This window comes from Polychytrium aggregatum (assembly GCF_025602895.1).
Source record: "Polychytrium aggregatum strain JEL109 chromosome Unknown BJ171scaffold_2, whole genome shotgun sequence".
NCBI classification, from domain to species: Eukaryota; Fungi; Chytridiomycota; class Chytridiomycetes; order Polychytriales; genus Polychytrium; species Polychytrium aggregatum.
Genome location: NW_026516204.1, coordinates 1307229 through 1319497, shown reverse-complemented (window position 1 = coordinate 1319497; position 12269 = coordinate 1307229). Strand labels below are relative to the sequence as shown.

At 56.2% G+C, this 12269-nt stretch overlaps 3 protein-coding genes and 3 non-coding genes across 6 annotated transcripts; all 6 read right to left on the bottom strand.

Moving 5' to 3' along the window:
* Nucleotides 1–690: 690 nt before the first annotated feature.
* Nucleotides 691–5207, bottom strand: BJ171DRAFT_620958 (male sterility protein-domain-containing protein; the record flags this gene model as incomplete). Its single annotated transcript, XM_053115426.1, has 11 exons — nucleotides 691–1093; nucleotides 1215–1407; nucleotides 1583–2925; nucleotides 3054–3385; nucleotides 3470–3646; nucleotides 3726–3875; nucleotides 3970–3985; nucleotides 4136–4148; nucleotides 4327–4499; nucleotides 4623–4682; nucleotides 4777–5207. The coding sequence occupies 11 exons, from the start codon at nucleotides 5205–5207 to the stop codon at nucleotides 745–747; spliced, it is 3237 nt and encodes a 1078-aa protein (XP_052971568.1). The 3' UTR covers nucleotides 691–744.
* A 528-nt stretch (nucleotides 5208–5735) lies between these two features.
* On the bottom strand, nucleotides 5736–5808 carry BJ171DRAFT_t11. The gene has a single exon. It is a non-coding gene; the product is annotated as a tRNA-Phe (tRNA).
* A 4-nt stretch (nucleotides 5809–5812) lies between these two features.
* On the bottom strand, nucleotides 5813–5884 carry BJ171DRAFT_t10. Its single transcript has one exon. It is a non-coding gene; the product is annotated as a tRNA-Pro (tRNA).
* A 41-nt stretch (nucleotides 5885–5925) lies between these two features.
* On the bottom strand, nucleotides 5926–6007 carry BJ171DRAFT_t9. Its single transcript has one exon. It is a non-coding gene; the product is annotated as a tRNA-Ser (tRNA).
* Nucleotides 6008–6185: 178 nt separating this feature from the next.
* BJ171DRAFT_620952 (uncharacterized protein) lies at nucleotides 6186–8122 on the bottom strand (the record flags this gene model as incomplete). Its single annotated transcript, XM_053115425.1, has 5 exons — nucleotides 6186–6554; nucleotides 6804–6823; nucleotides 7187–7290; nucleotides 7395–7482; nucleotides 7562–8122. The coding sequence occupies 5 exons, from the start codon at nucleotides 8120–8122 to the stop codon at nucleotides 6482–6484; spliced, it is 846 nt and encodes a 281-aa protein (XP_052971567.1). The 3' UTR covers nucleotides 6186–6481.
* Nucleotides 8123–9016: 894 nt separating this feature from the next.
* BJ171DRAFT_561043 (uncharacterized protein) lies at nucleotides 9017–12214 on the bottom strand. The gene is made up of 10 exons (XM_053113221.1): nucleotides 12068–12214; nucleotides 11794–11911; nucleotides 11405–11598; nucleotides 11026–11230; nucleotides 10764–10919; nucleotides 10543–10666; nucleotides 10234–10421; nucleotides 9997–10145; nucleotides 9516–9824; nucleotides 9017–9385 (listed from the first exon to the last, which is right to left on the bottom strand). The coding sequence occupies exons 1-10, from the start codon at nucleotides 12163–12165 to the stop codon at nucleotides 9214–9216; spliced, it is 1713 nt and encodes a 570-aa protein (XP_052971566.1). The 5' UTR covers nucleotides 12166–12214; the 3' UTR covers nucleotides 9017–9213.
* Nucleotides 12215–12269: the final 55 nt, after the last annotated feature.

The following is a 12269-nucleotide window of genomic DNA, read 5'->3' as shown; positions in this document are numbered from 1 at the left end:
TGTCATCTGGGCGTGACGATTCCGCCACAGCCCCGTCCAGGCTCTTGCGGGCGATGGGGCTTTGGCCACACCCGGGTTCGTAGCCAGATGGTGCGGGGTGCATACGTGACGGCCGTGGACCCGAAACTCATCCGTTGTCCCGACATCGGCCCAGCCCGCCACCGTTGCTGGGCGGCAGAGGGGGTTCGCAGACAAATGAAGAGGGACATCGACACAGAATTCATGAAATCGACTCGGGGCCTGGGGGTCCGGCGGCGGAAGAGATTGAGTTGCCGGGGCTCTATCGTCGTTGGCCTCCGTGGTCGAAATTGCTTCGACTGTGCATTCACCCCCGTAGCTGTGCGCCGTCCGTGACGATCTGTGACGATCACTTTCCAAATCGTCAGGGAAGATGACAGACACTGGAATGGATAGGTGTGCCCGAACCACAGATGCGACAACCATCATCCGAAGATCGAGTCCCATCGTCGATATGACTACACTGGGCTGCAGAAGGCAATCCCAGTGCAGTCTGGGAAGTTCGCTGTCTTGTCACGGTCAGTCTCAGCAAATCAATCGTGTTCACATCAGAAGACTCAGACAGGACTTGACCAAAGACCAACATCATGGAAGCGAAGGGAGCGGATCAATCGAGTGATCCGCCGTTTATAGATGAAAAGAAAGGAAATGAAAGAAGAGACTCAAGCAGAAAGGAAGAGGAAAGAAACGACCTGATCAATCTATTGCTGAATCACCATCCGCTGATCAATTGCGGCCGGTGCGGGTGAAGATGCTGACTTCGGGATACTCGTCGTCCTTCAGCTCGCTCGATGGCTGGATGGGGTTGGGAAGGAAGCGAGCATGGTTCAAGTAGCTGAGACACTTCTTGGCGATCAGCACAGTCGAGGGACATGGCGTTGGGTAGATCGAGCGGGTGTTGGCGTTGTCGATCTTGATGGACATGTCCATCATCATGTACATGAGCGGGAACAGGGCATTTTGGTCCAGCGAGGGGTTGGAAGAAAGGATGTACTTGAACTTTTCACGAGTTTCAAAGAGGACGGGCCAGCCAAAGGAGTTGACGATCTCGAACAGCTTGGTCTCAGTGAGGGCACTTTGGGAGGGAGGGGTGTACGCACGGCGTGAGTTAGTGAGTGAGTGAGTGAGTAATCAGAGTCGGAATCCACCATCGACACCATACCATATCACACCACATCACATCACACAGTCCTCACCTGTGCTCCGAGTCGCTGATGTGGAACACAAACTTGGACAGGGACTCCTCCGAGCCGGCAATCTCGGCAACCACCTTGGCGACATGGTCGACGGGATCCATGGTCAGGGTGACGGGAGTGGCATACGACGGAGCAACACCAAGCTGGATGCATCCCTTGACATATCGCCAGATGTAGTCATCAGAGTTGGACACTGGAGCAATGGAGGGTGTGAAGGTGTCAGTTGGTGTCAGTTGGTGGATGAGTGGCACTTGACAATCGAGACTATCGATTCATGGCCAGTCCATGGGACGATTGAGACATCTCCATCTCACCACACCACATCACACCACACCACATCACACCACATCACACCACACTCAACTCACCTCCGTACTTGCTGTCGCCGGCAATGACGGCTGGGCGGATGATTGTCACTGGCACTCCCCTCGATCGTGCCTTGTTGACCAGCTGCTCAGAGACCCACTTGGTCTGCGAATAGCCGCCAGAGATGTTCCAGGCCGAGTAGATCTTCTCCTCGAGCGGCTTGTCTGACTTCTTGGCCATCGGGATCGTGCCGATGGTCGAGATGTAGTGCAGCGGCTTCAGGTGGTGGGTTGTGGCCAGTCTCAGGGCCGTTGCCGTGCTGAGGACATTGGGTCCCCTGAGTCTGTCATAGTCAAATAGCCAGTGGACCTCGGCGCCGTTGTGAACAATCATGTCGGTCTCCTCGCTGATCTCCTTCCATCGCTCGTCCGAGAGTCCCCACTTGTCCTTCGACAGATCGCCGCACAGTCCGATGAATCGGTCGCGCACATCGTACCGCGGATCGCCAGCCTTTCTCGATGCAATCACCAACTTGGAGGCATTGGTGAATATACGAGTGAACGCCAGCTGTTCGTTCTGGGCTCGCACGAGGCAGTAGATCTTGGCCCGAGGGAACTTGTGGGCCAGCTCAAAGACCAGGAAGGCACCGAGGAAGCCAGTGGCACCGGTCAGGACGATGCCGCGAGGGTCCTTGGGATAGACAAACGGAGGAAGACCCTCGGCCGTCACACTCGCATCGTCGAGCTTGGCGGCCTCGGCAGCCAGATCAACAGTCGGAGGAATGAGGGGCTTGTCGTCGAGGATGTCGACGACCAACTGGGCGACATCGAGCGGTGTCATTCCGTTCGACAGCAAGATCATCGGTGAGATCTCAACATCCAGCTCGTCCTTGATGGCGAGGGCCAGACGACCGACACTCAGCGAGTCAAAGCCGACGCCGCCGATGTAGTAGTTGCGGCCGTCGAGGGCGGGGTTGTCGAGGATCTGGCTGCCGAGCGCCGAGATCTTGACGGCCGTGCGGGACAGGGGAGTATTGGCGATGTCAAGGGTCGGATAGATAACCGGCTCGCCAAAGTACTTGGCATTCTCGGCGAAACGCCTGAGCTTCTTGAGGTCGCGCTTGCCCGAGTCATTGAAGGGGAGCTGGTGTAGTTGGAAGACGTTGTGGATCGGGAACTTGGCGACGTTCTCGAGGGTAAATAGCTCCTCGATACGACGGATCATCTCGTTGGGGGTTACTTTGAAGCCCGATCCATGTCGAACGACGTAGAGCATCACGATCTGCTTCTCGGTGGTTTGGACAAAGGTGCAGTCTTTGATGGTATCAGGCATGTGCTTGTAAACCAACTCCTCGAGGGCGTTGAGGTCGACATAGACGCCGTTGACCTTGATCTTCTGGTCGAATCTGGAGTGATGGTGTGAAGTGAGGGAATGGATGGCGTGAGTACCCGGGATACAGGAGTGGGATGTGTCCTCGGGATGCCAGATGTGCATTCGCCATCAATGAGATGCGACACCCAGCCATCGACTCACCTTCCAACCACAGTGAACTCTTTCTCGCCAACCATCTCGACCCAGTCCATGGTGCAGACACGGGGCGAGCCATCCTCGAGGAAGCCGAACGAGGCGAGCTTGTCGTTTGGATCGGCATTGACAAAGCTCGGGTGATCCTTGATGGGATGATCCTTGTCGACGGCAAAGCCAAGCACACCGCTCTTGGAGACCTTCTGGTCGACAATGTTGCCTTCTTCGTCAAAGAGGATACAGCGCACACCGGGCTTCACGAGTCTGTAAACCAGCTTGTCCGGAATCATGGTGACGCTGGCCGGATAGTTGAGAAAAGAAGCTGCTCCAAGGAGGGCGGACTGGCGTTGGAAGGAGAAGTGTGAGAATGTGACACATGTGCATCCTACTATTGTCGACTGCATTCTCCATTTGTGGCTTCTTACCTCACTAGATGCGTAGAAGATCTGGATATCGGCCTTTGGAAACATTCGCCTCACATTTTGGACGACACTCGGCGGCACGAGCTCAGAGCCCATACCGATCCTCCGTGCCTTTTCCCACTTGACATCAGGATTCTGAGCCCGAGCCACACTCATGATCATCTTCATGAACGAAGGGGTCTGTGCGGATACGAACCCCAAAACACACTGATGAGTGGCGATCCCCTGGTTGGAAACACACTCTCTACCGCATACCAACCTGATATAGGAACAGCACTCCGTCATCCAGGATGCGAACAATACTCTTGACTTTGTCGACGGTATTGGGTGTCGGTTGTGGCAGCCAAACCGATCCCTTGAGATTCAGGGCGCACAAAAAGGCGTGAAGAGCTGCAAGGAATGACGGAAGCTGCCATATCCGCGGCGATCAGTTGTGAAACCTGTCCTGCCAGGTTACCGAATACTGTTGTCCGTTTGTGCGACTCTAAGCTTACTGATCATACCTGACAAATCGTAAGACTGCAGTATGGGATTCCAATCGCGCCTCGTCCAATCATTCCACTCTTATGGGATAGCTTATATCTGTGCCGTATGAATATGGCACATGGTGTTATCACTGCCCAGGACTCATGCTGCGAGGCAAGCTGACGATAACACCAGATCTCTTACGTCTTTGGGATGCCTGTTTGATTGATCGCAGGTTAGCATCATTGGGACACAGCAGTTCAAATGTGGCATTGATTATAATCCACCACCGCCATCCACTGCTTCCATCCTCGCCCTTTGTCATTGAGCAACTTTGTAATTGGAACTTTGCTTATAGCCGTCAGTTCCGCACATCCACATCTCTTCTCTCGTACCTGTCGTTCCAGAGGTGCACTGGAAGCTGACAAACTCATCGAGAGGCGCACAGACTTCGAGGGACGGGGATGGAACGTCGTCCAACACCGGGAAGGTGGCAGCATCGACCAGGGTCACGCCTTCGGTGCGGCCGGGCTTGGTGTGGTGGTGGAGGATGTACTTGATCGCATACCTGCACCAGTTGTCGGTTTAAATGCCGTGGCTGGATCTGAGAGCAGCTCGGAAGGGCAGCTGGCTCCGCTCTAATGCCAGAAACCAGATTGTTCAACTTCACGACAGCACGACAGGGACGCACCTCTCGCACAGAGCCTTGCGGGCAGTAGGAGGCAGGTTGAGGGCAAAGTTGAGTGTTTTCCTGGATGAGGATCAAAGGACAGGTGAGACTCCATTCTGGTCACGGAATGTGTCAGAACAGATGGATACACCGCACCAACGCAACAGATACTCACTTGCCCAGGATCCACACGGCGAACGAGTAGATCACCCAGCTGGCTTCGGCCTCGCAGAAGGTGCCGATGGCCTCGTGGCCGTCGTCGTTCCAGCCAGGGAGAGCCTTGAGGGCCTGGGCGATGGAATAGGCTTGCCTCCACACCTGGAGATAGCTGAGTCGCTCCGAGTCGCCGTTCTCGTAAGTGTTAATCAAGAGGGCATCGGGCTCGTCGCGGGCCATATTGACAAGACACTCGACGGGATTGAGCCAGGGACCAAAGGGATCGGGCGGAGGAGGGAACTTTGGCTGCTGGAAAACAGGGGTCTGGGTTTGGGTCTGGGTTTGTGTGTCAGCAGATTGGGCGACGACATCCTGGGCCTGCTGGGAGACATCTCGGTCGTCGACCGGGTCTGAGGACCCTCCGAAACAACAGGAGATGGCCCTGAGCATGGCGGAGAGGCGATGGAGTCGAAAGGACGAAGGTGTCGAAGCGGAGGAAGGAGTGCAGAGAGGAGAAACGTCGCTCGAGCACCCGTCAGGCCAGGGGAGACAGCGTTTTCTCCTCTGCGCCGCGTGCTGCTGGCTGGTGCCAACCTGTGCTTCGTTGGTTACTGCTCACTCAGTAGAGATCGATTCGTCCCCATGGCGGCGCGCATGCACAAATTTGACAGATCCTGCGTCTCGCTTGCATCCAGTAGACCAAAATGGAAACCAGCACAGCCCCAGCCAACCTTGCAACAAGAGCCAACTGCACACCATCAGGATTCTGGTCTGGCCCAGACAGCCAGGGACAGCCTGAAGTCGGGGCCATCGCTGCTGACCCACATCCGTTCCAGTTTGCACAATGCAAAGCAGCCATCCCTGACACCCAGGCGCGTGCTGACGTTCCCACGAGGATTCCAATGTGCAGACATGTCGGGTGCGATGAACTTGGGTCTGGGAGCGTGGTCCGAGCCACGGAGCAAAACCAAAAACAAATGCCGCCTCCCGGGATCGAACCGGGTGCCTTAAGATCTTCAGTCTTACGCTCTCCCAGATGAGCTAAGGCGGCCAAAGGGCTTCTCCGGGAATCGAACCCGGGACCACTCGCACCCTAAGCGAGTATGCTACCACTGTACCAAGAAGCCAGAGAGAGACGCTGCTGCGATGTTGGGTCGTTGCAGCCCACCGACGCCGGCAGGACTCGAACCTGCGCAGGCAAAGCCTACTTGATTTCTAGTCAAGCTCCATAACCGCTCGGACACGGCGTCTGTTGATGGCGATATTTGCAGCGCCATAGTGTGCGCAACTGGGTGACTGGGAGTGTGATTACTTGGAGGGGTCATTGTCCGATTGCTGCACCGCTGCCCGGGCCTCACCCTCACTGCGCAATCAATATCCTCTGTATCACAGATTCAGTCCACGCTTCTCATTCGCTGCCGTTTTGCTCATCCACATTGCATTCATGCCAACTGAATCGACCGACAACTCCTCTCCACATCTATTTTCTCAAGCGAACATCAGATACTTGACTGCGATTTACCCATTTGCACCACTCCAGTGCAGCACAATACTCGCTCCAACGAGCATTCCACCATAAGCGAAGCCGGCTGCAGAAAAGTGGCGCGCCACCGACGGCCAGAATCCTGAGTAGACATAGCTGTATCCCGGACTTCCCAGCCATCTCACAGCCAACGACATTCCAATCAGCTCCGTAACCAGCCAGCTGACGATGGTAGTGGCGACTAATCCGATCCATATCCCGGCAGACGGAGCAAACATTGGACATAGGTGATGTGATTCTCCGCATGATATGGCCTGAGTGCCAGTGGTCCATACCAAGGCCGTTGCGTTAGTTTCACTCAGCAAGCTCAGCCGATTGCCAATGGATATAGTTGCCGCAGATCCACAGGTATTCCAGAGGTGTTGTGCACCAATAGGGACGAAAATTACACTCAGCAGACTCAGCCATTCTGGAATACGCCGTCTGACAGGGTCTGTGCCCACCATGAAGAAGAGTACCGATAGTGCACCAACCGTCACCCCAGCCATTGCTGAACGACTTACCGATAAACATCCAGACTAATCTGTCAAGTTCATCAGTGCCAAGATCCAGAGAGGATACAAGCTCGCAATCATATCAGTTCCCTGGGAAATAGGTTGAAGTCACAATTGGTTCTCGGCCCGGGCAACTGGGATGTGTCCAGGCTATTTTGCTATCCAACCATGTACTCAAATGTCGATATCCAGGCTGGAGGCTCTGCCCCAACCGAATGCCGTGCAACACGTCCGATAAAACATCGTTCTCTCGATTGTCATTCTCAAGATCTGTCCGCTGCGTCGCAAAGTGAAGCCCTCCACCATTGCCTGTTGCGTTCACTGCCATTGAGACTCGCCCGTTTCCTCCCAACATTCCGGCCTGACCATCAAAAGCAGTCAATTGGACTTACAATCAAAATTGGCCGAATATTGGACTTTTTCAGATACTTAACAAATGGCGGAATCAGGCCGACTTTCTCCATCAACTTGAGACCGAGATTTGTGCGAGCGAGCACTATGCACCGATGTAAAGGAGCTGGTCAGGCGATGTGCAGCCACTGCTTTCACTCGCTTCAGCGACACATGTCCGACGTTCATCCGGCGCCGCCCCTTTCTCACCCTCCAAAACCACGGTCATGAATACGTTGAGGAGATAGGCTTGCAGTGATTGAGACATGGACGCCAACCGGAGCATCATATCGATTCCCTGCATAGCAGTGCCAACAGCGGTTATCGACGCTGCTGCGGCGCGGAGCTTCGGCCCCACTCTCGCACGTCGGACTTACCGCAAATCCGGCTGTCACAAAGGCGCACACATGAGCCTGTTGCTGCGGTGTCCATAGTTCATCTGCAGTCGCAATTCGAGTCGCTGCGGTTGCGACGGACTCCCTTCCTTTGTTCTCCGAGTCGAGGGTACACCTCTCCTCTGGGACCATCAAGAGCCCTATCCCATTCAGCCCGGACTGGGAATGCTGCCCGGCAAGAGCAATAAGGTGCGAGTCCACTAGTGCAAAGGAACTCTCGAGGATCCACAGCGCCAAGATACTGCACATGCTCAGCATGGTCGGAACAATCATGTAGCTGATCTCGACTGCGGTAGGGCTCTTGGCAACGACCACGGCCCACTTCAGGAGAGCCCAGAATCCGACTCCAAAGATGCAGGAGAGCGTTATGAAACAAATAAAGTATCCCGCCAGCAAAGGTTGTGTCAAGACGCAGAATGTTCGGAACGAAATCCGTCGCGGGACAAGACAGAGACCAAAGAGGGTGCAAAATGCGACAAAGACGAGCGATATCGACTCTTGAAGGATGGTTGAGGGTGCCTCGAGAACCAAGGGGGTCAGCATTGACGCCAACGAGCCGAAAGCAAACACGGCGGAGATGCGCCAGGAATATAGACAGTGGATATTTTGGAGAACCTGCGAGGTGCTGCAAGCCAAGTCGGCAGGAGCATGAGTGGAAGCACAGTACTTTGGCGACGCAGGAGATGTGTCAACACGGGTACTCGGTGCGAGCCGATCGAGACCCAGTGCCACGCTGACCCCGTTGTGGTTTGATGGTGTTCATACCAGGTGAAGGTGAAAATACAGATGACTGACAGCAGAACGTTGTATGCAACCCTCTCACTGAGATCGCAGATCGCTTGCGGCGGCTGGCTTGCACATTCTGGAACCCAGTCTCGGAAGAATGACCAAGGCACAAAATATATGATTTGAAGGGCAAGGCCCACTGTACATGGGGCGATGCATAGCCCGAGCTGCTGCAGATCGCCGAGACTGCACCGGATGTCCAAGAGAGTCGCCCATTGGGTTGAGCGAGGGCCGGGGTCGGTTTCATCAATCTCTTTGGTTGCGCTCTCCTTTTTCAGTGCTGGTGAGTCCGGTCGAGTCTGTGGAATCGCTCTGCTCGGCTCGAAGGCTCCGATGGTGCTCCGACTTGGCCGAGCGAGTCGCGCGACTGTGATAAGACGGTCGTCGCGAGGATTTTCGGCATCGTTCGCAAGCTGGGATATCAACCAGACAGCGTCGAAGGGAGTTGAGATCCTAGACCGAGCAATGCAGCTCGGACCCAATATTGGCGACTCGCATCCATCGAGTGCGCTCCCGCACTGAGTCGTGGGGGGGGGGAGGCTTTACGTACAGGGATGACGTTCCCGCTTGGCCAAGCTCCAATCAAGACACATCGTACCCCAAACGAACCGAGTCACTCCAACACGCGGGAGGCAGACCCGTGATGATGAAAACGATGACACGTTGTGTGCTAGGAGCACATATATTCGCAGGCTTGGTTATTGTGGCGCCGTCGAGATTGCTCGATGGGCGCCTTTGCTCTCTGCTTCTCGATCCTGCTGACACAAACCAGGGCAATTACGCCGGCCAGTCCATCCGGGGCACTCGGGTATTCACCGGACAGACCACGCGGGCACCGTTCAGGCCCTCTAAGCAACGACATTTCCAGCAGCGTCGACCTTCTTGAACTTGGCAGGTCGTTCGCCAACACCACCGTAGCCATCAAAGACAATACCGCAGACGATCTGGGAAAGCGTTTCGGTCTCGTCGCGGGTCTCGGCTTCAGCATAAACGCGAACAATGTCTTCGGTTCCCGAGGGTCTACCGATAAACAGCAGCCGAGGGTGAGAGAGATGCGAATCAGCGAGAGGCGACCATGTCGTCCAATACCAGCTTTGGTGCGGCAGCGTTATGTATTTGCTCGAGGGTGCTGTTCGGTTTCTGGCCGTACCTGACAAAGCATCGTCCCTTGTTGAACTTTTGGACCTGCTGGTTGATTTTGTCCTGCAGACCCAGGGGCTCGGCGAGCTCGGTGTCGGCATTGATGGGCTTGAAGATGCTGCGCTGGGCCACCAGGACCTTCTCCTGGCGAGAGGGGAGGTCGGCATATGCCTTGTCCCAGCCGGACAGCGACAGCTGCTTGACAGTCAGGATGGCCTCGACCATCAGCAGGTCCGAAGTAGCATCACCGACGCTCTGGTTGATCAGATCGGCCAGAGCGCGCAGGATCTCGAGAGCACGGTGTTCTTCGGGCGTGGATCTGGGTGTCGCAAGGAGCGTCAGCAATCTCGAGCATCAGCCGGGCCAGTGGACCAAGCTGGCTGCCTCGGTGCAATCCGAACCGATGCATCAATACACAACAGAATGCTGGATCATGTCGGCCACGAATGTGGCAAGTCGCTCCGAAGCAGTGGACCGGCAGCGGCACGTACCCCTGGGTGGTCTTGAAGGCGTGAGTGGCCTCCTTGCTGAACAGCACAGTGCCGTGGCCATTGGCCTCAAAGTAGACACCGACATCAAAGTGCTCAGCGGCGTGGTGCAGATGCTTGACACCAGTCTGGGTAAACACCACAGGAACTTGCTGTTGTGGAGATACAATACGCGTCAGTCAATGGGGCAATGTCGTCTCTGTTCTTTTGGCGACTGCAATTCTGTCGATCCAAACCTACCAGGGTGTTCTTGACATAGGAGGTGGAGCTGCCGTTGGCATAGGCGGTCTGAACCAGGCCGACGTGGAGAGGGGCCTTGGTGCCGTCGGGCTTGTGGATCTGGACCTTGGCGATACGGACCTGCTCCATGATAAAGCCAGCAGCCAGGGTGGCAATCTTGTCGCCATCCAGGAGCTTGAAGGTTCCGTCTAGCAGAATCGGTTCGAGATGTGAGTCAGCGTGTCGCGCTAAGCAGATACATATGTGCCTCGATGCAGACTCATATGCCTCGACGCCGATACATAGGCATGGGAAAGCAACGCCACGTACTGTCGTCAATGTAGTAGTAAACTAGGCGATCGGCGTCGCCGTCAAACGAAGCGGCTCTCTGTCCAGGAGCCAGATCCAGACCCTCGGGCTTTGTCTGGTAAAGCTTGACAAAGTCGGCACCGCACTATCGATACAAAATTGACGAGCACACAGTTAAAAATCACGGCCGACAGTCGGTGCGGTGGCGGACGGAGGTGAGTCGGTCCAGCAGTTGCTCGCACCTTGCTGTTCAGCTTGCCCTTGGAATGGATGTCGTCGTTGACAATGTGGACAGAGAGATGCTCAGAGCCGATGGTCTCGAGGAACTTTTTGAAGGCCGGAGCGCCAATGCCGTTGGCGGCATCGAGGTGCAGCGTGGACAGGCGAGGAAGACCGGCCTTTGGAAGTTGAAGACGCATACAGCCAGGATCAAGGTTAGCGAGGATGAGCCCTGTTCGTCAGGCGGCGCAGTGCATGAAGCTGCAGGGAAACATAGCCACTTGCCGTGATGGTCTTGAAGGCAGCGGCAAGCTTGTCGTTGTAGCCCTCCTCGGTGGGAACACCGTAGGCGTCGGGGGTGCCCTGGGTGTTGAGGCAGCGGGTAATGTAGTGGAGATGAGGGGTGGTCTTGAAGCCATAGTCGACAATCGATCCACCGAGGGCAGCGACACCGTCCTTGACGGCAGCCACCAGAGCCTCGCCGCTGGGGCTAGCAGAGGTAACGAAAGCCGCGAAGGCTGGATCGTCAGCGAGGGACATGCGTCATTGACGACAACAAAAGCTCACCGAGGAAGCGACGGTGGCGGCGGGGAACAACAGCATCGTTCTCGGGTAGGATGATACGGGATGAAGCGGCCAGCACACGATCCGACCACGGGCTTACCGGGTGTCGCGAGCACAGACGACGTTGGCCTTGGTGGAGAGCTTGCCAAAATCGATCTGCTCGGCAGCAATGATTTCGTTGATGGCCTGAACCAGATCGGCCTCGGTCGCGGCATTGGCGAGGCGGGTGGCGTAGCCCTCCCAGGATTGCAGAAGCATTTCGCCGAGGGGCTCGACGAGCTTGATGCCGTTGTCCTGTGGTGTCAATGGCCGACAGGCAAGGACCGGATGGGTCGGTCAGCTCATCGACGGGACGAGGTACTTGACGGCGATCGGGGAGCGGCATTTGATCCAGGCCGCTCGATCCGCTGCTCCACACATAGGAGCGGCATCCCAAACAACCAAACCACTGCAGAGAAGGCAGACAACACCATTTCTATGCAGCATTACCTGCTCGGGGTTGTGCGAGGCCGTGATCATGGCGCCGATGACCTTGCCGCCGAGCTTCTTGGAGCGGAGGACGGCGAGAATGCCGACGCGGAACATGACCGAGTCGAGAAGCTCAGCCCTGGACGTACAGAGCGGAGGAGACAGGAAGTAGATATGGTGAGCGATCTGCCGGGACGTCAATGGCTCCCGGTCACCGCAGCAAGCCGCCGCCCACCACCAACCGGGGTTTGGGATGGAGGGAGAGCCGATGGCCACGGCCGACAGAGACACTCACTTCATGCGGAAGCCAGCGGTTCCGTAGACAAAGTTGGCATTGTGGGGTCGCGGGTGCTTGAGCGAGAGCGAGGAGACGAGGGCAGGATCGAAGGACATTGTGGGCAGATCTGCAGGCTTGGCCAAGAGGCGTTCTGGGGGCGAGGGCGGGGGAAGATGGGGGAGAGGACCGTCGCGACGAGGCGGGCGGCTTTTGAACGGCG

Coding starts and splice junctions, on each gene's coding strand:
- BJ171DRAFT_561043 (XM_053113221.1), bottom strand. CDS start 12,165: ATGTCCTTCGATCCTGCCCTCGTCTCCTCGCTCTCGCTCAAGCACCCG. Junction 10,667..10,763: donor AGGGCAAGCTGAACAGCAAG/GTGCGAGCAACT, acceptor TTGTATCGATAG/TGCGGTGCCGACTTTGTCAA. Junction 10,146..10,233: donor CCTATGTCAAGAACACCCTG/GTAGGTTTGGAT, acceptor TCTCCACAACAG/CAAGTTCCTGTGGTGTTTAC.